The sequence below is a fragment of the Salvelinus fontinalis genome, chromosome 32 (genome assembly GCF_029448725.1).
Source record: "Salvelinus fontinalis isolate EN_2023a chromosome 32, ASM2944872v1, whole genome shotgun sequence".
Lineage (NCBI taxonomy): Eukaryota > Metazoa > Chordata > Actinopteri > Salmoniformes > Salmonidae > Salvelinus > Salvelinus fontinalis.
The window spans coordinates 18,962,209-18,985,699 of record NC_074696.1 but is presented as its reverse complement, the minus strand read 5'-3'; the positions used below and the strand labels follow the sequence as shown (position 1 = coordinate 18,985,699).

Genomic DNA, 23,491 nt, shown 5'->3' with positions numbered 1-23,491 from the left:
ACTTCCTTAATCCTCTTCGTCCCGGGTCGGACGTAAGGCGCAGCGATTATCTTCTGCCACTGTAGTCTGTCTTTGGCCACAGCTTGTGTCCTGTTCTATGAGAGACCCGTCTCTTCTAGCTCAGTCACCACTGTCCCATTCTAAGAGACCCATCTCTTCCAGCTCAGCTCAGCCACCACTGTCCCGTTCTAAGAGACCCATTTCTTCCAGCTCAGCCACCACTGTTCTGTTCTAAGAGACCCATCTCTTCCAGCTCAGCCACCGCTGTCCCGTTCTAAGAGAGAACCATCTCTTCCAGCTCAGCCACCACTGTCCCGTTCTAAGAGACCCATCTCTTCCAGCTCAGTCACCACTGTCCCGTTCTAAGAGACCCATCTCTTCCAGCTCAGCCACCACTGTTCTGTTCTAAGAGAGACCCATCTCTTCCAGCTCAGCCACCACTGTCCCGTTCTAAGAGACCCATCTCTTCCAGCTCAGCCACCACTGTCCCGTTCTAAGAGACCCATCTTTTCCAGCTCAGCCACCACTGTCCCGTTCTAAGAGACCCATCTCTTCCAGCTCAGCCACCACTGTTCTGTTCTATGAGAGACCCATCTCTTCCAGCTCAGCCACCACTGTTTTGTTCTAAGAGACCCATCTCTTCCAGCTCAGCCACCACTGTCCCGTTCTAAGAGACCCATCTCTTCCAGCTCAGCCACCACTGTCCCGTTCTAAGAGACCCATCTCTTCCAGCTCAGCTCAGCCACCACTGTCCCGTTCTAAGAGGCTCAGCCACCACTGTCCCGTTCTAAGAGACCCATCTCTTCCAGCTCAGCTCAGCCACCACTGTCCTGTTTTAAAAGACCCATCTCTTATAGCTCAGCCACCGCTGCCATGGCTTTTTTAGTCTGCCTCGCTTCCACTTTCTTGCTGGTGTCCACCTGAGGGCAATTTTAGTAGTGTTAACATAAAGAGCATAAACTAAATACTCTGGGCCGGCTTCCCGGACACAGCCCAGTGATTAACCTCACGGTGTTGACAAGGAAGGGACAAAGTCAGACAATATTTTTATGAAGGTATGTATTATTGACAATGTACAACAGAATAAAGGCATTTATAAATAAAATGGGTACATTTCACATTTTTAAGACGTCACAAAATAATTTACATAAAACTTCTCTGGGTATACATAGTTGTTGCTTCTTTTAATTTGACCAAAACTAATTTAAACAGAAAAATCTAAAATTGTGAATAACATACTGTAATATACTTTAATTCAAGGTAGATAACCATTTTCCTGTATCTATTTTTCTGACAACCAAATTCAGAACAATTGCCGTCCATTTACAGTCGGTGCAATTTTGTCAATCTCCTTAATCAATCAATCAAATTATCAAAATGTGTAATGTTTTGACTTTCAAGCAAATTGTAACAAACAAATGGCACCCTATTCCCTACAAAGTGTACCACTTTTGATCTGAGCCCTATGGGTCTGTGTTTAAGAGGTATAGGGTGCCATTTGGGATACAGCCTTCTGAATAGGCCTCAGTGCCAAGACCTGTCAGACCAATATATGGTATTGAATTCATTTAATTGAGAAGCTACATGAACCTGTAGTAAATCTAGTTACCTTTCCACGGCACAGAAAATATACAGATAAAATTCATATGCGATTAAACTAAAATAACTAACTATTTTACAGTCTTCTTAATGTACACTTACAATATCTGCTAAGTTGCCTTAACATCCAGCTTTAAGCAGGTGATTTACACATTGTGAGGGGTGTTAAATAATGGGCACTATAACCAATGGATCAAAGTGGTATCTAAATGATTCAACAACTGGATATGAAGCGAATCAGTGTTTCCTTAAATCCATACAATTTTGGCCGTTGTATTTAGGCTACCTCCAAGGTGAGGTACAAAATGGATGAAGTAGCAGATATACAAAAATCTCTTACTTTTACGATACCATTTTTTTTTTTTACTGGCCTTCCTTTGTAAAAACCTTACATGGCTGAATTGGAAAATACACACAAAGAACATGGGTTTGACTAGTTGGCTGAAACAAGACTTAACTGTTGGTGTATATTGTCCATCTGTAGGTAAATGACAGGCTCAACATGAACTACTGCTTTTTATTCTTTAGCAATACTTTCCATTCACTCACCTTCTTTAAAATACATATTGAAGTATCACGACCAAGGATGGAAATTAAGCTAGCCCTGATGCTAGCACTTTTCAGACTGGGCTAGTAGAAAATGTGCTTAACTAGCCTGGCGGCGAGTGAAATTTGGTGTTTTACAATATAGCACAGAATAACAACCGGGATAGTAGAAATTACAGTCTACTAGCCCAGCTAGCCACTGCCCAAAATCCTTAAATTCCATCCTTGATCACGACGTGTCACATTTCAATGCAAACTTGGCACTGATGCCGTGTGGCAACTGAAGAGAAAACAGTAGGGAGTACAACGAAGGCATTAAGTCAGGTGCATTTCATCCATCCACTCATTAGCAGTGGCTTCGCCATAGTGGTAACTAATGTTGTACATGAAAGTATGCTTTGACGGATGTCCTGCCACGGTATGTTAGATGTATTTACAAAGCAGTGCCTGTTCTATTGTAGCTCTGAGAAGCCTGCTTTACGATGACTAACGAACAACACAGAAACAACATCCACACTTCTCCTTTAACATACTAGCAGAAATTGGTGAAACAACTGAACCTGCACAAACAGATACACACATACACCAGAGTGGTTGTTTACCCCGATAGGATAGGCTCGTGTCAGACCCAGAATGCAACAGGATTCTGCAATGAAAATTCATTACTGCATCTTCTGCCTGGCCTGGCTGTAGTCTTTGTGGTGACAAAATAAACTGAAAATATCTAGGCAATACTTCATTTCACAAACAAACAACAGTCATGGGCACACACACAACAAATGGAAAAACAAAAGCAACAACCAAAAATAACCCTGTATAAAATAGAAGCTTCATTTAAATAATTAAATAATGTGCATAAAACATAGATCTCAGAGCTAGGTGACTGCTGACCTCACCTTTCAGCACAAGGCAAACTTTATTTGTTTCTATCTGCATCCCAAATGGCACCCTTCTCTATATAGCGCACTACTTTAGACCGGAGCCCAGTCAAAACTAGTACACTGCATAGCGAGCCATCTGGGGAGCAATTAGTTAAAAAAATCCACACATCATCAAACCCACCATTCCCCCCGATCCTCCACCCCCACCTCACCCTTCTTCCATTGTAAACGTCTATAGTATGGAGTCAGTACCTTATTCATGTGCTGTTCAGTGATGTGTGGGCCCAAGTTGGGACCTCGTCCTCTTCAGTGTATGACTTTCACCCCAGTACTCAGAGCAGAGCAGTCAAGAGAGACAGACAGCAGTGCCATATCCTTGACTTGGCCTGTGTCTGTTCAACTCCGTCGTATTCACTGATGCGAACCATAGCAAAAGGTTTTAAAAGGTTTTCAATGGAACACATCTATCAGTCAATTTTCTTCAGTTTGGTGCCAAATGAATACGACCCTGGGGTCATGGAAGACTAACCAGTCAGTCAGTCTCATTAGTCTAGAAATCAGTCTACCTCTCCCCCACAGTGGTACACCCTCCTCACCTCAGTGGCCTTCTCCTTGGTTCCCTTCAGCGCTCTTGGACATCAGAAGTAGACCCAGGGTGAAGACCCCGGCAACCAGCAGCCTCTTGAGCAGGGCGCCCCCATCCTTGGGGATGGCCACCTGGGCCAGGTCGTTGGTGATCAGGGAGATCTCATGGGCCACACACACAAATATGAAGGTGCTGAGGATGATGTTGAGCGAGGGGTTGCCTGGGATCAGCACCAGGATACCCTTGGTGTCCGCCGCCAGCCAGATGTGGTACTGGCAGATGAACAGCTGGGGGTCGGAAAGAGAGAGGGAAAGGGAGGGAGTTGAATGCAATAAACGAAATTTACAAGTATCATACAGAGATTCTGCTGATGAACAGTGAGTGCAGCATCCCTGCAAGCGGCATCCATCTTACCTCTAGGGAGATCTTCCCAAACCATGCGAAGAATGAGCTGTATAAAGAGCGGGCGTATCCGGGAATGTTTCTGATTAGGATGAAGGCTAGGATCTGAGAGGAGGAGCAGAAATACATTCCAGCCAGTCAGTGCATGGCATGGACCAACTGTATTAAGGGTGGGGGGGGTTAAGCACATTCCAATGCTAACAGGGGCTGGACCAAAAAGACGATCCAATACATAGAAACAAGAGAATGTCGGCTCACTGTTTCATTTGGGAACAGCAAAGCACGTTCTTTATTCTTCTTTGGCTGAGCTACAGTAAACTACACCCCTCCTGTTATTGTAGAAGGCAACTAATTCCATTGTCATTTTGGGCTATGTATCGTAAACGCAGCAAAAAAAATATATGTCCTCTCACTGTCAACTGAGTTTATTTTCAGTAAACTTACGTGTAAATATTTGCAAGAACATAACAAGATTCAACTAACCCAAACCCAGTGGGGAACAATTGGCCTTCTACGCCTTCAGAGAAGGGCTCAGTATTTATAAAATAATTAATAATGAAATCCATGTCTGTGTCAACTACAGTACGTGTCATAGAAGAAGGTAGAAGGTGTGCATTAACTGTTTAAAGATGTTCACAACTCCTTAGCTTAGGGGTAACTACTTGACAAGTAACAAAACTTAAATCTGTGTATGGGAAAACTACTGTGAGCATGGCTTTGTCTGTGAGACCAACAGTAAGCAAGGCCTGACTTCCTACTGTATTTACCTGGAGCCCTGAGATGTAGGGATGCATCTCGTTGCACTCGGTCTTGTTTTTACAGCTGCTGGCCCATATGGAGTAGGTCTGGAACAGATGAAACAAGGAGAGGTTAGGAAAGTGTTGTTCAAGGATCACGATGTACAAGGAGAGGTTAGGAAAGTGTTGTTCAAGGATCACGATGTACAAGGAGAGGTTAGGAAAGTGTTGTTCAAGGATCACGATGTACAAGGAGAGGTTAGGAAAGTGTTGTTCAAGGATCACAATGTACAAGGAGAGGTTAGGAAAGTGTTGTTCAAGGATCACGATGTACAAGGAGAGGTTAGGAAAGTGTTGTTCAAGGATCACAATGTACAAGGAGAGGTTAGGAAAGTGTTGTTCAAGGATCACAATGTACAAGGAGAGGTTAGGAAAGTGTTGTTCAAGGATCACGATGTACAAGGAGAGGTTAGGAAAGTGTTGTTCAAGGATCACGATGTACAAGGAGAGGTTAGGAAAGTGTTGTTCAAGGATCACAATGTACAAGGAGAGGTTAGGAAAGTGTTGTTCAAGGATCACGATGTACAAGGAGAGGTTAGGAAAGTGTTGTTCAAGGATCACAATGTACAAGGAGAGGTTAGGAAAGTGTTGTTCAAGGATCACAATGTACAAGGAGAGGTTAGGAAAGTGTTGTTCAAGGATCACAATGTACAAGGAGAGGTTAGGAAAGTGTTGTTCAAGGATCACGATGTACAAGGAGAGGTTAGGAAAGTGTTGTTCAAGGATCACGATGTACAAGGAGAGGTTAGGAAAGTGTTGTTCAAGGATCACGATGTACAAGGAGAGGTTAGGAAAGTGTTGTTCAAGGATCACAATGTACAAGGAGAGGTTAGGAAAGTGTTGTTCAAGGATCACGATGTACAAGGAGAGGTTAGGAAAGTGTTGTTCAAGGAGTACAAGGTAAAAGCTGAGGTTTGTAACAAGGAGCACAATGTGCATCAGAAAGGGATAGAAGGGACATCTTCCATTTGAGATTTGCATTGACCTCAGTGTGAACGTTCACTGATAAAAAATAAATTATGAGGTTAACTTTATGAGAAAAGGTGCTCAATGTACTCACCTGACTGATTAAAATGAATACTACAAAAACACATCACCACAGTTTTTTACTCTTCAAAACTGGACTGCTGACAAGCACAATGGTTTGGAGATTGATGGACTAACAAAGTAAATACTAGAATATGGTTTTAGAGTGTAGTATTAGTAATAGTTAAATAAATACATTAAAAAAAATCTTCTTACCATGAATGAGACTACAGAGATGAGGAGTAGGATGTTGGAGATTCTTATGGAGAAGAGAGGCTCTCCTTTCCCCTCAGAGAGGACCTGGCACTTCTGCAGCACCAGGTAGACACAGGCAAACAGCATCCCGTGGATAATGGCCTAAACGACACACACACAAAGTCAAAACACACACATTCAGATACTAATATATAAACTGCTCAAAAAAATAAAGGGAACACTAAAATAACACATCCTAGATCTGAATGAATGAAATATTCTTATTAAATACTTTTTTCTTTACATAGTTGAATGTGCTGACAACAAAATCACACAAAAATTATCAATGGAAATCAAATTTATCAACCCATGGAGGTCTGGATTTGGAGTCACACTCAAAATTAAAGTGGAAAACCACACTACAGGCTGATCCAACTTTGATGTAATGTCCTTAAAACAAGTCAAAATGAGGCTCAGTATTGTGTGTGGCCTCCACGTGCCTGTATGACCTCCCTACAACGCCTGGGCATGCTCCTGATGAGGTGGCGGATGGTCTCCCGAGGGATCTCCTCCCAGACCTTGACTAAAGCATCCGCCAACTCCTGGACAGTCTGTGGTGCAATGTGGCTTTGGTGGATGTCCCAGATGTGCTCAATTGGATTCAGGTCTGGGGAACGGGCGGGCCAGTCCATAGCATCAATACCTTCCTCTTGCAGGAACTGCTGACACACTCCAGCCACATGAGGTCTAGCATTGTCTTGCAATAGGAGGAACCCAGGGCCAACCGCACCAGCATATGGTCTCACAAGAGGTCTGAGGATCTCATCTCGGTACCTAATGGCAGTCAGGCTACCTCTGGCGAGCACATGGAGGGCTGTGCGGCCCCCCAAAGAAATGCCACCCCACACCATGACTGACCCACCGCCAAACCGGTCATGCTGGAGCATGTTGCAGGCAGCAGAACGTTCTCCACGGCGTCTCCAGACTCTGTCACGTCTGTCACATGTGCTCAGTGTGAACCTGCTTTCATCTGTGAAGAGCACAGGGCGCCAGTGGCGAATTTGCCAATCTTGGTGTTCTCTGGCAAATGCCAAACGTCCTGCACGGTGTTGGGCTGTAAGCACAACCCCCACCTGTGAACGTCGGGCCCTCATACCACCCTCATGGAGTCTGTTTCTGACCGTTTGAGCAGACACATGCACGGAGGCGGAGGTAGCGGTCCTGTTGCTGGGTTGTTGCCCTCCTACGGCCTCCTCCACGTCTCCTGATGTACTGGCCTGTCTCCTGGTAGCGCCTCCATGCTCTGGACACTACGCTGACAGACACAGCAAACCTTCTTGCCACAGCTCGCATTGATGTGCCATCCTGGATGAGCTGCACTACCTGAGCCACTTGTGTGGGTTGTAGACTCCGCCTCATGCTACCACTAGAGTGAAAGCACCGCCAGCATTCAAAAGTGACCAAAACATCAGCCAGGAAGCATAGGAACTGAGAAGTGGTCTGTGGTCACCACCTGCAGAACTACTCCTTTATTGGGGGTGTCTTGCTAATTGCCTATAATTTCCACCTGTTGTCTATTCCATTTGCACAACAGCATGTGAAATTTATTGTCAATCAGTGTTGCTTCCTAAGTGGACAGTTTGATTTCACAGAAGTGTGATTGACTTGGAGTTATATTGTGTTGTTTAAGTGTTCCCTTTATTTTTTTGAGCAGTGTATAATAATAACAATAATAAATGCCATTTCACAGATGCTTTTATGCTAAACAACTTAGTAGTGTGTGTATACATTTTTGTATGGGTGGCTCCAGTGGGAATCAAACCCACACTCTTGATGTTACAAGCACCCTGCTCTACCGACTGAACCACACAGTACCACTTACTCACACTGACCAACCAATAGAACCATCTAGATCACTAACATTAAACATCGACCAAAAGATGAATCTAGGGCGGCAGTTAACTTAGCGGTTAGAGTGTTGGGCCAGAAACCGAAAGGTCGCTGGTTCTAATACCAGCAACACCAAGTTGAAATGTACTACTATGGCTGACCCTACAAAACAACACATTTCACTGCACCAATCAGGTGTGTGACAATAATAAAAAAAAAAATGACAAGTTATTGGTGCAACTTCCTAAAGAGATGTGATACTGTGATATTTTGATACCGTATCAAGAAAATCTGATAGGAGAGAGCCACTTAAAGGGTGTAAAAACATGTTCAAATATCTACTTACAAATCGATCCAGCTTCCACCTAAACCACCACTCGTGAATGCTTCCGTTCAGCTCAAAGAGCTTGGAGACGGGCCAGACTGAGAAAATGTTCTCAAACAACCCCTGGAAGAGATAGACAGTTAAACATCCGCTGATTTAGGATCAGTTTAGCCTTTTAGATAAGATAAGATTACATGGACAGGGGGGCCCTGATCCTAGATCACTATTCCTGCTCTGAGACACTTTATGAATACAGCCATTGGTCTTAAACATTGATCCATACCAGTTGAGAACTTTTTAGTTCCATTTCAAATCTCGAGTTAAAGCCTCTAAATGTGTGAATAAACCGGATGATGAACTCACCTGTGAATATGCAAAGAAACAGATGAACAGGAGCAGCCCAAGCAGCTTCACTAGAATTCCAATGTGCCACATCCCACTACCTGTAAAAAGACAAATGACTAAACACTCACTGTGCTGGACAGAGGTTCTTCACAATTCAACACTAGTATGAATCACTTCTGAATTAAACACTTTTAAAATCAAAGCATTTCTTTGCTTTTAAAATCACTGGTTTATTTGCTATCTTTACTTCTACCATTACTTGTCCAGTACAATGGCTGACCCATACGGACCGTTGGCTTTCTTCTGCAGTATCTGGGGCCACATGGCCATGGTGGCGTAGATTATGACGAACCAGAAAGTGACCAGAGGCACAAAGTAGTAGAACTGGTACGGCCGATCCATCACCAGACACAAAACTATGACCAGGAAGTTGAGACGGAATAGGACCTGGAGACAGACAGGAATACGGTGAAGTTACACCTAAACGCTGATCTGTGGTAAGTTTTACATTTCCCCCACTAATGGTAAAGGTTAGGATTGGGGGAAGGGAAGCTAATCCTTGTTCTGTACCTAGGGGAATCTTCACCCCGGAGATACAGATACAGGAAACAGGAAATGGCCATTCTCACTTTTAACAAAGCATTCTAAACAGACATGGAACGTGCTTAAAAAAGAATGATATTTATCTAAATTAAATAGAAATAGTTTGGCATGGTTGAACAGACATTGCTTTTAACAACGACACACAGAGGTTGACTTGAGATAAGGAACTTGATACTGCAGCATAACCAAAGTACAACCTGTGTGAAGTAAGCTTGGGCCAGACCATACGGATCCCTCTTATCAAGGGGTTCCTTATCAATACCTCTACATATGTGATCAATACAGCTGTTGCTAACTATCCATGTTTTTGTTTTTGATAAAACATTTAATTGTTTCTATGGCACCACATGTCAGCAGTTGTGTATTTTACATTACATTTAGTCCCGTAGGAAAGGTATAGCAGCTAGAACCAGTACCACAGTAACATTTTATTAACTCTAATAAAACCTATTAGTTACCTGGCACACTCTGTAGAGTCCAAAGTCCCCTTTGAGCCAGAAGAAGGAGAAGTGTCCATATCCTGTCTGGAAGAGGTATGCCGCCACCAGGACCCGAACATGCATGTACACAGGGATGAACTGGGAAGGAAGATTGACTTTTAAAACAAACACCCCTTCACTTGATCATACATCACAGTAAAAAATAAAAATAAAAAATGAAATAGGTTACATGGATACTCACATGATACATGCTTTGTTTGAGCACTTCGAAAATAAATATAAATGGTAAATGCTTTCTAATGCAATTATACATGTGGTCATTTAATTTATATTCAAAGCGACAGAGTTAACACATCATTATAAATCAAAGGTAATGGTAAAACTCACGGCGCTGGCTCCAGATATGTGGTAGATGAGGATGACTAGCTGCATCCAGCCCTTCCACTCGTCGGTCTGCTCTCTGTTCAGCAGCTTGGTCTGCGTGGGAAATAGAAAATCACTAAGATAGAGCCTTCTATCAGGTCAGACATGGACGATTGAGTTTAGCAGTCAACGACAACTCATTTAAAACAGAAACATCTCTGAATTCATGTAGGCCTAAGCTTCCACCTCCAAGAACAACTCTGCAAAAAAGACCACTTTTTCCAACTCCCTTAAAAACATTCCATCCCAAACCCTCTCACCTCCTTGCTGTTCTCGCTGTAGAAGATCCCCAGGACAAACATATAGATGAGGGGGATGAAGAAGGTGGTGTGGGTGTAGAACTTCTGCTCCTTCATGAAGATGTCGGCCCGGTCACACAGGTAGAAGTAAGCCATGATGAGGCCCATCTTACACATGGCCTGGAACGGAGCCTTGTGGCTGAGAGGCGGCGCCGCCGTGGCCGGCTTCTTCTCCTCGCCACTCTCCACGTCGGGGGGAGTGGGCCGGGACTTCCAGTGCCTGTTAATATGTTTCAACTTCACTGCTTGACATGTATGATGAAATCCTTGGTGAGAATGAAACGACTGAACAAATGAACAACGAAACGGCACGGCAGCAAGTAAGTGAAAGAAATAGGTTTTGACTATGTTTTACTAGTAATATAAGTAAATGCCAACAATGCCAATATAACAATGCCAATATACTAGTAAATGCCAACAAAATAACTTTTTGGTCAGTGTGTTTGTGTCTGTCTCTGTGAGAGAGATGTGTTGTATTTTATTTTCTGTTACTACATCAGCCAACATTTGCCAATGTTGATCTATGCCTAATGATCCTTTGGAATGCAAGAATAATGCAATATGTTGTATTAAATGTACTACCCCCCCCCCCCTTATCCATTATTTGGAGATCATAGGATACCTGACAGCACCTAATATTCCCAGGAATGAAGATGCACTTAGATACTGGAGAAGTAACAAGCACCGTTTCCCCATCCTAGCTAAAGCTGCGCGCAAGTATCTTGGTTCTCCCTGTACTAGTGTGGACAGTGAGCGCTTTTTCAGTGCAGCTTCACACATTGTAGACGAAAAAAGAAACAGACTCTCGTGACTAAGCCGAGCAGGTCCTCTTTGTGAAGAAAAACCTCCCCCAAATGTTAAAATTGTAAATGGGCAGTCATATTGGAACCCAGCCATCTAATGGCACTGGAAAAAATGTACTAAGCCCATTGGCTTTTCTGTTGTTTATTCATAGCTGGTATGGGTCAAGATTTTAATTTCATTTAAAACAAAGCAGTTTTGTTCTTTTGTAAAAAATAATAATTTCCTAAATGAAAGATGAGATGTGTTGTAAATTTCACATTTGCTAGTCAAGTCAGTTAAGCACACTTGAAAAGTTTAAGCCATTTATAGCAGTTTATGACAGCCTAGAGACAGTACTTTTTTTCAAACAGTTAAAGCTAAAATGATTAACTGCATTTTAGTTAAAACCAATATTTCTTTCAAAACATGTTGAAGTTTCTCCACACAGTCAAGACTGGATAGTAAGAAGAGCCACCAGCAACTTCACCATCTTTGTAATGCGGGGCAGATAAAATAATTGTTGTGGGATTAAACACATTCATGGATTTGTCATTTTTCTCATTTACAAGTTATTAAACAATCTGTTCCTAACTGAACAAATGAACATTTAACACCTTGTTTCAACTATTTAGCTGTACTAAAATGCTTAAAAGGCTGATACATTTTTAAATATCGCTATCTGTATCTGTTTTTTTGGCAAGGAAAATATTGGATATCGGTGTCGGCCAAAAATGTCATATCGGTGGTGCATCCCGATCACAAACCTGACGTTTTTTTAAAGAGACAGTGAACAAATTTGAATGCAATGCATCTCAATCGGAAAATAGTGCTTTTACACAATGTAGAAAGCTAATATTCTACAAATGAGTTTCATTTTAATGACAGGGATTCGTATCAACAATTTAGTTTTTTATAATAAACTAATGTGTTTATTACAGTGTTACATATCTTCTATGGCACAACATGTGGTTCAAAAGCAGCTAGAATTCATATAGGCTCAATATAAGGCTGTATCTCAATCAATAAAAATACTTTTTCTGGTGCTACAAAATTTCGTGGTGTGCTCCTTTTTTACGTTGGGAGCACCAGTAAAATTGTTTAATTGAGAGTCCTGGATCTGAACAACACAAAATAGTCTAAGTGTATATGTTTCAATATATGTGGCCCCAGCGGGAATAGAACCCATGACCTTCTAACCGACTGAGCCACAAGGGAGCGTGTACCTGTTGTGGCCCAGAGCATGAAGCACCAGGAATACCAGTGCTGAGCCCAGGAAGACACAGCCTGTCAGTTTCTGGAGGAGGTTGGGGGCCGGCAGGGATTGGCAGCAGGAGCCGTCGATGGGCCGAAGGACCTTGTTACACACAGCATTCATCAGGATCATGGCACCCTGGTGGAGGGTAGAGAGACATTATTATAGAGCGGAAGACTCCAGCACAGTGCAAGCCTTGTCCTGGCTCCGGATGAAGGGTAAAGGTTAGATTTACTGTGACAGGGTTATCAGGTGTAGGGTGAAGTTGCCCTTAGACATGGATCTTGCGTCAGTTTTGCATTTTCCCCACTAACGGTTAGGATTAGGGGGAGGAGAAGCTGATCCTAGACCTGTACCTTTGGGAAACTTCATACCCAGGGCAGGTTAAAATGAGCCGCCATGCGCGGCTAGTACTGTAACAGACTCGCAGGTTACCGCAGTCTTAAGGTATGTAACCTTATACGTACGGCCCAGTACATCGCTGGGGCTAAGCTGCTGCCTGCCATCCAGGACCTCTACACCAGGAGGTGTCAAAGGCCCTAAAATTGTCACTCTGTTTCTATAAAAGGGGAGCACACCAATCATGTACTAACTAACTAGGCAAATGCAGGTGAACATAGAAGCTGTCAAATGTTCAATGAATTAAAGTGCAAGGTATACAGGATGGACAGTGTAATTTGACATGGTGCTGGTTAAGAGAGTCATAGAGCCTGACGGTTTTTCAGCACTAAACTGTTTCAAACCATACATATTTGATTTTTGTTTCTATTTTAGGCTTAAGCCAGCTGTTATTTGATCATACAGATGCAGGTAGAGGTGCCAGGCCAGACAGACCACCTAAACACCTACCACGTTCCGGGTGTTCTCGGGCAGGTGCAGGCCATCAGCTGATTGGGCAATGGTTTCCACGGCAGCCTGGCGCGAGGCACCCAAGAACCTGACTCTGGCCTTGGCGTTCTTCTTGTTGCTGTTCAGAGTGCCGAGCGCCGCCTCGTTGTACAGCTCCAACTGCTCGTTAGTAATCATCTTCCTGTTATCACTCAGAACTTCCTCATGGACAGGGTCTGGAGGAGAGAAAGGGAGAGAGAGGGGGCATGAGAGGGGGGGGGGTTAAAAAAGAGAGATGGAGGGGGTGGAGGACAGTGAGATTGGAAAGAGACGGAAGAGAGAAAATAAAAGAAAGATGAAGCGGAGGGGAGAGAGAAATGCTTAATCAATATAAAATTCCTCATTTTCAAAGCACCCATCAACATGTCTCCTTTTGATTGACTGGTAGATGAACAGTAAAGCACTAACCCTGTAAAACCCAGTAGACCTCCCCATCCTCAGCCAGCTGTTCCAGAGGCGAGGAGATGGCTGTGAGGTTGGCCCTGTACTGCTGCAGCGCCTCGCTGCTGCCACTACGCAACTTGATGGACCACTATTGGAAAGATTGAAATCTCTGATGAAATCCATCTAAACTATGCAGGAGGAAATTTGATAAATATGTGGTAAACAGAGTTGAGAGTGAGCATATTTCACTAACAGTGGCAGCTCCGATGATGACGACATCTGGTTTTACAGAAGGATCCTGAAACACAGTCAAGACGTCATATTAAATCATGCCATGTTACTATTTTGGAATGATCTTAAAATCGCAGTAAACTGTTGCTATGTATCGTCTGCTTACGGGCAACAGGAATAGCCTAATGCTGAGGGCTCTTCCAAGGGCTCAATTCAATCAAACCTAAATAAATCACAGTATTTATACAGTAGCACTTAAATATAATCTCTCTTGCATATTGCATATGCATTATCAAACAAAAAATACATTGCAAAAATCTCTCATTAAGTACACACTTTCACGAATAAGACGCGGATGTTTGAGGACAGAAGAGGTGTAAACAAAGATGTGATTGTGATTGTTGGATTAGATCAGTGCTTCAAACTTTTTAATAGTCCCGTACTCCTTCAAAACATTCAACCTCCAGCCGTGTACCCACTCTAGGACCAGGGTCAGCGCACTCTCAAATGTATTTTTTTGCCATCATTGTAAGCCTGCCACACACACACATTATACGATACATTTATTAAATATAAGAATGAGTAGGAGTTTGTCACAACCCAGCTCATGGGAAGTGACAAAGAACTCTTATAGAACCAGGGCACAAATAATAATCAATAATTACATATAAAACTTTATTTGTTCAAAAATGGTGAATAACTCACCATAGGTTAAATGAGAAGGGTGTGCTTGAAAGGATGCCCATAACTCTGCAATGTTGGGTTGTATTGGACAGTCTCAGTCTTAAATCATTTTCCACACACAGTCTGTGCTTGTATTTAGTTGTCATGCTAGTGAGGGCCGAGAATCCACTCTCACATAGGTACGTGGTTGCAGAGGGCATCATGTCTTAACAGCGAGATTTGCCAAGGCAGGATACTCTGAGCGCAGCCCAATCCAGAAATCTGGCAGTGGCTTCTGATTCAATTCAATTTTCACAGAACCGTTTGCAATTTAGATGAGGCTCTCCTGTTCAGATATCGGCAATTGGACTGGAGGCAGGGCATGAAGGGAGGTCCTTGTTAATACAGACAGAGAAGAACTCCAACTTCTTAATCATAGCCTACAATTTTGTCCAGCACATTAAATATAGTTGCATAGTCCTTGTAATCCTGGATTCAGATCATTCAGGCAAGAAAAAACATCACCCAGATAGGCCAGTCGTGTGAGAAACTCATCATGCAAGCAGTCAGACAAGTGAAAATTATGGTCAGTAAAGAACTTTAAGCTTGTCTCTCAATTCAAAAAAACGTGTCAATACTTTGCCCCTTGATAACCAGCATGTTGTAAAAGCATTACATGGTCGTTGCCCATATAATTGCATAGTGCAGAAAATACACAAGCGTTCAGGGGCCTTGCTTTAACAAAAGTTAACCATTTTCACTGTAGTGTCCAAAACATCTTTCAAGCGGTCAGGCATTCCCTTGGCAGCAAGAGCCTCTTGTGGATGCTGCAGTGTACACAAGTGGCGTCGGGAGCAACTGCTTGCACGGGCATTACCACTCCACTATGTCTCCCTGTCATGGCTTTTGCGCCATCAGTACAGATACCAACACATCTTGACCACCAAAGTCCATTTGATGTTACAAAGCTGTCCAGTACTTTAAAAATATCCTCTCCTGTTGTTCTGGATTCCATAAGAGGATGTCTTCCTCAATTGACCCGCCATAAACGTAACGGACATATACCAGGCCCGCCAAGTCTGTTGACTCATCCAGCTGTAACGCATAGAATTCACTGGCTTGTATGCGAAGCAGTAATTGTTTCAAAACATCTCCTGCTATGTCACTGATGCATCGGGATACAGTGTTTGATGAAGTCATTGTCTATAGTTTTTTGGGCCTTTTCCCCCAGCATTGTCCCAGCCATTTCCGAGGCAGCAGGAATAATTAAGTCCTCCACAATAGTATGGGGCTTGCCTGTCCCAGCCACTCGGTAGCTCACCATATAAGACGCTTCTAGCCCCTTCTTATTAATGATATCTGTTGCTTTTATACGTCTTACTACTCAAAAGACGTCTTAATTCCCGCTCAAAGAAATCCAGCGGCTTATTTTTCAAATTGGCAGGTTTTGTTTCTAAATGTCTGCGCAAGAGTGAATGTTTCATCGAGTTGTGAGATAGTACTTTTGCACATTAAAACGCACTGTGGCTGAGGAAAGGCACGACTCCCTATATAAGTGAACCCCAAATCAATGTAGTTCTCCTATTTGCGCCTCTTTGATGGTCCAACGTCCCTGTCTGTTGTTCTGTGCTTTCCCAGGTAAGTAAGCAGTAACTCTTCGGCTGCATCATATTCACAACTGTCAGTGTCCATGCTAGCTGGGCTAACAACAAATGCAGAATTACTGATGCTAGCATTGGATGTGCTCGTGGAAGCAGAACAACTTGTGTCGTCGACAGGTGCAGGTATAGTATTGCTGGTAGTTGATAAGTCATTGAAAATGGATGTCCCTTTTCAAATGAATAAACTGGAATTTCAGTTTACTTTTTGAATTGGAATTGACCCCAAACCTGTGTTAGATACAGTGGCTTGCGAAAGTATTTACCACCCTTAACATTTTTCCTATTTTGTTGCCTTACAACCTGGAATTAAAATAGTTTTTGGGGGTTTGAATCACTTGATTTTCACAACCTGCCTACCACTTTGAAGATGCAAAATATTTTTTTAAATTATGGAACAAACATAAAAGTAGATAGTGTGCAAAACTATTCACCCCCCCAAAGTCAATACTTTGTAGAGCCACCTTTTGCAGCAATTACAGCTGCAAGTCTCTTGGGGTGTCTATAAGCTTGGCACATTTAGCCACTGGGGTTTTTGCCCATTCTTCAAGGCAAAACTGCTCCTGCTATTTCAAGTTGGATGGGTTCTGCTGGTGTACAGCAATCTTTAAGTCGAGACTGGAACCGTCCCAGTCTCAAATCTCTGGAAGACTGGAACAGGTTTCCCTCAAGAATTTCCCTGTATTTAGCACCATCCATCATTTCTTCAATTCTGACCAGTTTCCCAGTCCCTGCCGATGAAAAACATCCCCACAGCATGTGATGGGATGGTGTTCTTGGGGTGATGAGAGGTGTTGGGTTTGCGCCCGACTTAGCATTTTTCTTGATGGCCAAAAAGCTAAATGTTGGTCTCATCTGACCAGAGTACCTTCTTCCATATGTTTGGGGAGTCTCCCACATGCCTTTTGGTGAAGACCAAACGTGTTTGATTTTTTTCTTCTTTAAGGAATGGCTTTTTTCTGGCCACTCTTCTGTAAAGCCCAGCTCTGTGGAGTGTACGGCTTAAAGTGGTCCTATGGACAGATATTCCAATCTCCGTTGTGGAGCTTTGCAGCTCCTTCAGGGTTATCTTTGGTTTCTTTGTTGCCTCTCTGATTAATGCCCTCCTTGCCTGGCCCGTGAGTTTTGGTGGGCCGCCGTCTCTTGGCAGGTTTGTTGTGGTGCCATATTCTTTACATTTTTTAATAATGGATTTAATGGTGCTCCATGGTATGTTCAAAGTTTCTGATCATTTTTTTTTATAACCCAACCCTGATCTGCATTTCTCCACAACTTTGTCCCTGACCTGTTTGGAGAGCTCCTTGGTCTTCGTGGTGCCACTTGCTTGGTGGTGCCCCTTGCTTAGTGGTGTTGCAGACTCTGGGGCCATTCAGAACAGATGTATATACAGTTGAAGTCGGAGGTTAACATACACTTAGGTTGGAGTCATTAAAACTCATTTCTCAACCACTCCACAAATGTCTTGTTAACAAACTATAGTTTTGGCAAGTCGGTTAGGACATCTACTTTGTGCATGACAAATCATATTTCCATCAATTGTTTACAGACAGATTATTTCACTGTATCACAATTCCAGTGGGTCAGAAGTTTACATACACTAAGTTGACTGTGCCTTTAAACAGCTTGGAAAATTCCAGAAAATCATATCATGGCTTTAAAAGCTTCTGTAGGCTAATTGACATCATTTGAGTCAATAAGAGGTGTACCTGTGGATGTATTTCAAGGCCTACCTTCAAACTCAGTGCCTCGTTGCTTGACATCATGGGAAAATCAAAAAAAATCAGCCAAGACCTCAGAAAAAAAAAGATTCCAGACCTCCACAAGTCTGGTTCATCCTTGGGAGCAATTTCCAAATGCCTGAAGGTACCACGTTCATCTGTACAAACAATAGTACGCAAGTATAAACACCATGGGACCACGCAGCCGTCATACCGCTCAGGAAGGAGACGCGTTCTGTCTCCTAGAGATGAACGTACTTTGGTGCGAAAAGTGCAAATCAATCCCAGAACAGCAGCAAAGGACCTTGTGAAGATGCTGGAGGAAACAGGTACAAAAGTATCTATCACCACAGTAAAACGAGTACTATATCGACATAACCTGAAAGGCTGCTCAGTAAGGAAGAAGACACTGCTCCAAAACGGACATAAAAAAAGCCAGATTACGGTTTGCAACTGCACATGGGGACAAAGATTGTACTTTTTGGAGAAATGTCCTCTGGTCTGATGAAACAAAAATAGAACTGTTTGGCCATAATGACCATTGTTATCTTTGGAGGAAAAAGGGAGAGGCTTGCAAGCCGAAGAACACCATCCCAACCATGAAGCACGGTGGTGGCAGCATCATGTTGTGGGGGTGCTTTGCTGCAGGAGGGGCTGGTGCACTTCACAAAATAGATTGCATCATGAGGTAGGAAAATTATGTGGATATATTGAAGCAACATCTCAAGACATCAGTCAGGAAGTTAAAGCTTGGTCGCAAATGGGTCTTCCAAATGGACAATGACCCTAAGCATACTTCCAAATGGCTTAAGGACAACAAAGTCAAGGTATTGGAGTGGCCATCAAAGACCTGACCTCAATCCTATAGAAAATGTGAGGGCAGAACTGAAAAAGCGTGTGCGAGCAAGGAGGCCTACAAACCGGACTCGGTTACACCAGCTCTGTCAGGAGGAATGGGCCAAAATTCACCCAACTTATCGTGGAAGCTTGTGGAAGGCTACCCAAATGTTTGACCCAAGTTAAACAACTTAAAGGCATTGCTACCAAATACTAATTGAGTGTATGTAAACTTCTGACCCACTGGGAATGTGATAAAACATTCTCTCTACTATTATTCTGACATATAAAATGAAGTGGTGATCCTAACTGACCTAAGACAGGGACTTTTTACTAGGATTAAATGTCAGGAATTGTGAAAAACTGAGTTTAAATGTATTTGGCTAAGGTGTATGTAAACTTCCAACTTAAACTGTATACTGACATCATGTGACAGATCATGTGACACTTAGATTGCACACATGTAGACTTTATTTAACTAATTATGTGACCTCTGAAGGTAATTGGTTGCACCAGATATTCTTTAGGGACTTCATAGCAAAGGGGGTGAATACATATGCACACACCACTTTTCCGTTTCTATTTTTTTGAATTTTTTGAAACAAGTATTTTTTTTCATTTCACTTCACCAATTTTTACTATTTTGTTTATGTCCATTACATGAAATCCAAATAAAAATCAATTTGAATTACAGGTTGTAATGCAACAAAATAGGAAAAAATACTTTTGCAAGGCACAGTATAAGTGCTTGCCTTTACCTCTGTCCATGACATCAAGCGCTCCTTCAGAGAGTTATTCACCTCCGGATACCACAGGAAGTCCTAACAACAAAACAGGAAAAAAATCGATCTTATCGGGACAATACCCAAAATCAACATGCTGTTTGCCTTGAAAGAAGAAAAAAAATAATTGGGAGGTGAATCTACATCGTCAAATTAAAAAAAGGAATTGTTGGGCTTTGACATTGTTATTGTTGACTGAGACAGAGAAGATGTGGAAAGAGAGATACACAAATAGCTCACCACATTGACTGAAGAGCTCCTATCTTCAAAGGGAATGTTCTCGTGCTGGTGGACAGACATCACAACAGGGGATAAAACAGTCACTGTCCCTCCATTTCTCTACTCAAGATTAGAGCATTGACTGAGTGCAGCAACTACCCATCTTATTTTAGGAATACCATGGCTAAAAATCATATATATATATATATATATATATATATATATATATATATATATATATATATATATATATATATACACACACACACATTTACATTTGAGCAATTCAGCATACGCTCTTATCCAGAACAACCTCCAGGAGTAATTAGAGTTACACACTTAAGAGGTGAATCCTAACTTAAATGACTTTTGAATAATTCTGCATTGATGTCAATGGGAGCTTTGAGAGTCACTTAAGGGCAGAGATCTCAAGTTAAGATTCAGCCATGAGATCAGAAATTCATGTTTGTGTGTGCTTTAAGCCAGGGGGATTTAGCTTACCTTTCTTCCATTCTCTCTTTGTGTAGGATCGATTATTTGTATGTATGAATAGAATAGCTGCCGTATTCTGGAATCGCCAATGAAGGCCACCCTTTTCTCAGCAAGGCAAGTCTTTGCTTCACTGTGGGAAAAAAACAACAACTAATGACTCACTCGCACATAGTAACAACAACTGACAAACAATTTGATAATTGTGTAGTTGTGGGGTTGGTTAAAATGCTATCAAAAGTATGTAACACATTTTACACACACACACACACACACACACCACACATACATTCCCCCCATTGGTGTGACTCACATGCTTTTATATTTGTGCATCATACAGCCATAGGGCTGCCATACGTTTTCTCCTAAGAACCGACCACTGGACAGCAACCACTCACATGTATCTCCGCCTGAGGGGAAGACAGAGAGAACATTCCAGTAAGCCATAACAACAACAAAAACACACACAATGAAACCTGCTGCCTCTACACGGTTTTCAACACTACAAATGCAGCAGTGTGCACAATGCAAGGTTCAGCCAAGACACCATTGCAGCCTGCAGTACAAATTAAGCCATCAACATTTTCCAGGAAAAAACACACATATCTCATGGCGTTCACTTGTGTTCTAATTGAATAGAACCATCTGGCAATTAATCAATGCAAACGAGCAAAAGATGTGGGGTGACAAGAGAAGGCGTCAAGAGCAGCCAATGTCAACACCAGCCAGACAACAGCAGCAGCTGTTCTCAGTGTACACACAGAGAGCCCACTGTGTCCTATGCCTTCCATAAACAAAGATCACTGTATGCAAGCCATCATCCGGGAGGCTAACGCTTGCCTGCCAGATACAAACAATAATTTATAAATGGCCAGCTAGGCTCCTGCCTCCTCTGTGGCTGTATGTGTATACTTGCCAATCATAAGGCATACATTAGATTCCACAGTTAGCCACAGACAGCTATGGCTTTATTACCCCCACTATCAAATCAACAGTAATGTCAGATTTGAGCTTCCCGTAAAAATTAAAAATAAATTACGCTCTATAGTAACTAGCAAGCGTTAGCTAGTTATTACTTCGCGCGTGCGCAATATGTTACGTACGTTAACTTTTAAAGAGCACATTAGCTAACGTTAACTGACCAGTTAACTAACGTTTGCTTAGGTTGATGTTAGATAATAGACAGATTAACTAACAAGTTAGTTGCAATCAGCTAATTCAGTAGGCTAGTTTGCCAGTAAGAGCGTAGCGTTACTAGTTAGCTACTACAATGATGTAATTAAACATGGGTTAACTCGCGACGATGCCACTAGGATACTTTACCCATTGTGCTTGACTGTCTCTTGGTTGAATGCATCACAGCTATGCACCAAATATGTTATATATCATTGTTCTATCTGTGCTAAAACGATGTAGCTAACGTTAGTTAGCTAATTCAGGCTCCTGCAAGTGTATTCATGCATCCTTGCAATTGCTTAGCTGTAGCTAAGTCCTTGCGGTTTTATTATTATGTTTTCTCAATTTGCAAATACCATATTGTTGTAACTAGTAAGATTGTGTTAGCAAACGCCCTAACAGCGAGCAAAAAGGGCCAAAGAGGGAAGCTATCCTTAGCTAGCTACAAGTTCCCCGAACACAGTTGAGTCAAGTGTCTGTTAGCTAACGTAACGTTACCTGGCTATCTAACAAACATATTTAAGCCAGTCGCTTACCTCCATAATACCGAGAAACTGTGTGAAACACGGTGAGTAGAATGACGGCAGCGAGAGATAATAATTTAGCATTTTTAATGCAAAAATACTGATTTATTTCCCGTTTGCCTAGGCTATAGGCCAGGACCGCCATCTTGGCTCCTCCATGACAACAAGTAGACAAATAGGATACAGCGGGGTGGTCGGGGGCTGAGTACACCCGCGCGTCCACGCATCCGCTGTCTGGCACTGTTGTGTGGGGCATAGACGGTGCGCGGTTTCCGACGCTGTACAAAAACTTGCGGCTGGTCAAGACACCTGCATCTGCTTTTCACCTTCCATCGTCAATGCAAACATGATTTAAATAAATCAACAGTACAATTAAAGGATCCTGAAAACGTATGGTGCAAAATCGTATCAGTTTGAATTGTATTCATTGTGTTGTCATCAGGGGCTCCATAGTGGCGCAGCGGTCTAAGGCACTGCATCTCTGCAAGAGGGATAGGGTGGCGCACAATTTTCCCAGCGTCGTGGGGGTTTGACCTGGGTAGGCCATCATTGTAATTAAGTATTTGTTCTTAACTGACTTGCCTAGTTAAATTCAAAAATCATTCTGTTCCTGGAACTATAGAAATTGTGGTGATTTGACTTTCTGGATTGACCATGGCTTTTTGATATCAACTGAGGGTACAACGATCAGAAAGACACATAAAGCAATTGGCTGCAGCTGCTGCAATGAAGACCCAATCAAATTGTGGTTGTTATTGGGGGTGTAGCGAAATTATTGTGCTTATAGCACCGACAGTGCAGTAATCTCTAACAAGTAATATCTAACAAATTACACAACATATACCCAATACACACGAATCTAAGTAGGAATTAATTAAATATGGACGAGCGATGTCAGAGCAGAACAGACTAAGATACAGTAGAATAGTATAGAAAAACAGTATACTGTATACATATGAGATGAGTAATGCAAGATATGTTAGCATTATTAAGTGAATGAGATACCATAGAATAGTCTAGAAAACAGTATATACACATGAGATGAGTAATGCCAGATATGTAAACATTAAGTGACTAAGATACTGTAGAATAGTATAGAATACAGTATATACATATGAGATTAGTACTGCAAGATATGTAAACATTATTAAGTGACTAAGATACTGTAGAATAGTATAGAATACAGTAGATACATATGAGAGGAGTAATGCCAGATACGTAAACATTATTAAAGTGACTAGTGTTCCATTCCTTAAAGTGGCCAGTGATTCCTAGTCCATGTCTATTGGCAGCAGCCTCTAATGTGCTAGTGATGGCTGTTTAACAGTCTGATGGCCTTAAGATAGAAGCTGTTTTTCAGTCTCTCGTGCCCCGCTTTCATGCACCTGTACTGACCTCGCCTTCTGGATGATAGCGGGTGAACAGGCAGTGGCTCGGGTGGTTGATGTCCTTGATAATCTTTTTGGTCTTCCTGTGACATCAGGTGCTGTAGGTGTCCTGGAGGGCAGGTAGTTTACCCCCGGTAATGCG

At 42.3% G+C, this 23,491-nt stretch overlaps 1 protein-coding gene across 1 annotated transcript; it reads right to left on the bottom strand.

Annotated features, from left to right (window-relative positions):
- Nucleotides 1-1,042: 1,042 nt before the first annotated feature.
- On the bottom strand, nucleotides 1,043-22,411 carry LOC129830834 (N-acetylneuraminate 9-O-acetyltransferase-like). The gene is made up of 19 exons (XM_055893601.1): nucleotides 21,974-22,411; nucleotides 20,575-20,671; nucleotides 20,274-20,394; nucleotides 19,794-19,838; nucleotides 19,530-19,592; nucleotides 13,918-13,962; nucleotides 13,689-13,812; nucleotides 13,242-13,456; nucleotides 12,364-12,530; nucleotides 10,319-10,577; nucleotides 10,023-10,112; nucleotides 9,654-9,773; nucleotides 8,883-9,039; nucleotides 8,611-8,690; nucleotides 8,269-8,370; nucleotides 6,054-6,194; nucleotides 4,782-4,859; nucleotides 4,027-4,119; nucleotides 1,043-3,899 (listed from the first exon to the last, which is right to left on the bottom strand). The coding sequence occupies exons 1-19, from the start codon at nucleotides 22,215-22,217 to the stop codon at nucleotides 3,624-3,626; spliced, it is 2,517 nt and encodes an 838-aa protein (XP_055749576.1). The 5' UTR covers nucleotides 22,218-22,411; the 3' UTR covers nucleotides 1,043-3,623.
- Between the last annotated feature and the right edge of the window lie 1,080 nt (nucleotides 22,412-23,491).

Coding starts and splice junctions, on each gene's coding strand:
- LOC129830834 (XM_055893601.1), bottom strand. CDS start 22,217: ATGCCCCACACAACAGTGCCAGACAGCGGATGCGTGGACGCGCGGGTG. Junction 19,593..19,793: donor GGAGCTCTTCAGTCAATGTG/GTGAGCTATTTG, acceptor TTTTGTTGTTAG/GACTTCCTGTGGTATCCGGA. Junction 9,040..9,653: donor GACTCTACAGAGTGTGCCAG/GTAACTAATAGG, acceptor GTCTGTCTCCAG/GTCCTATTCCGTCTCAACTT.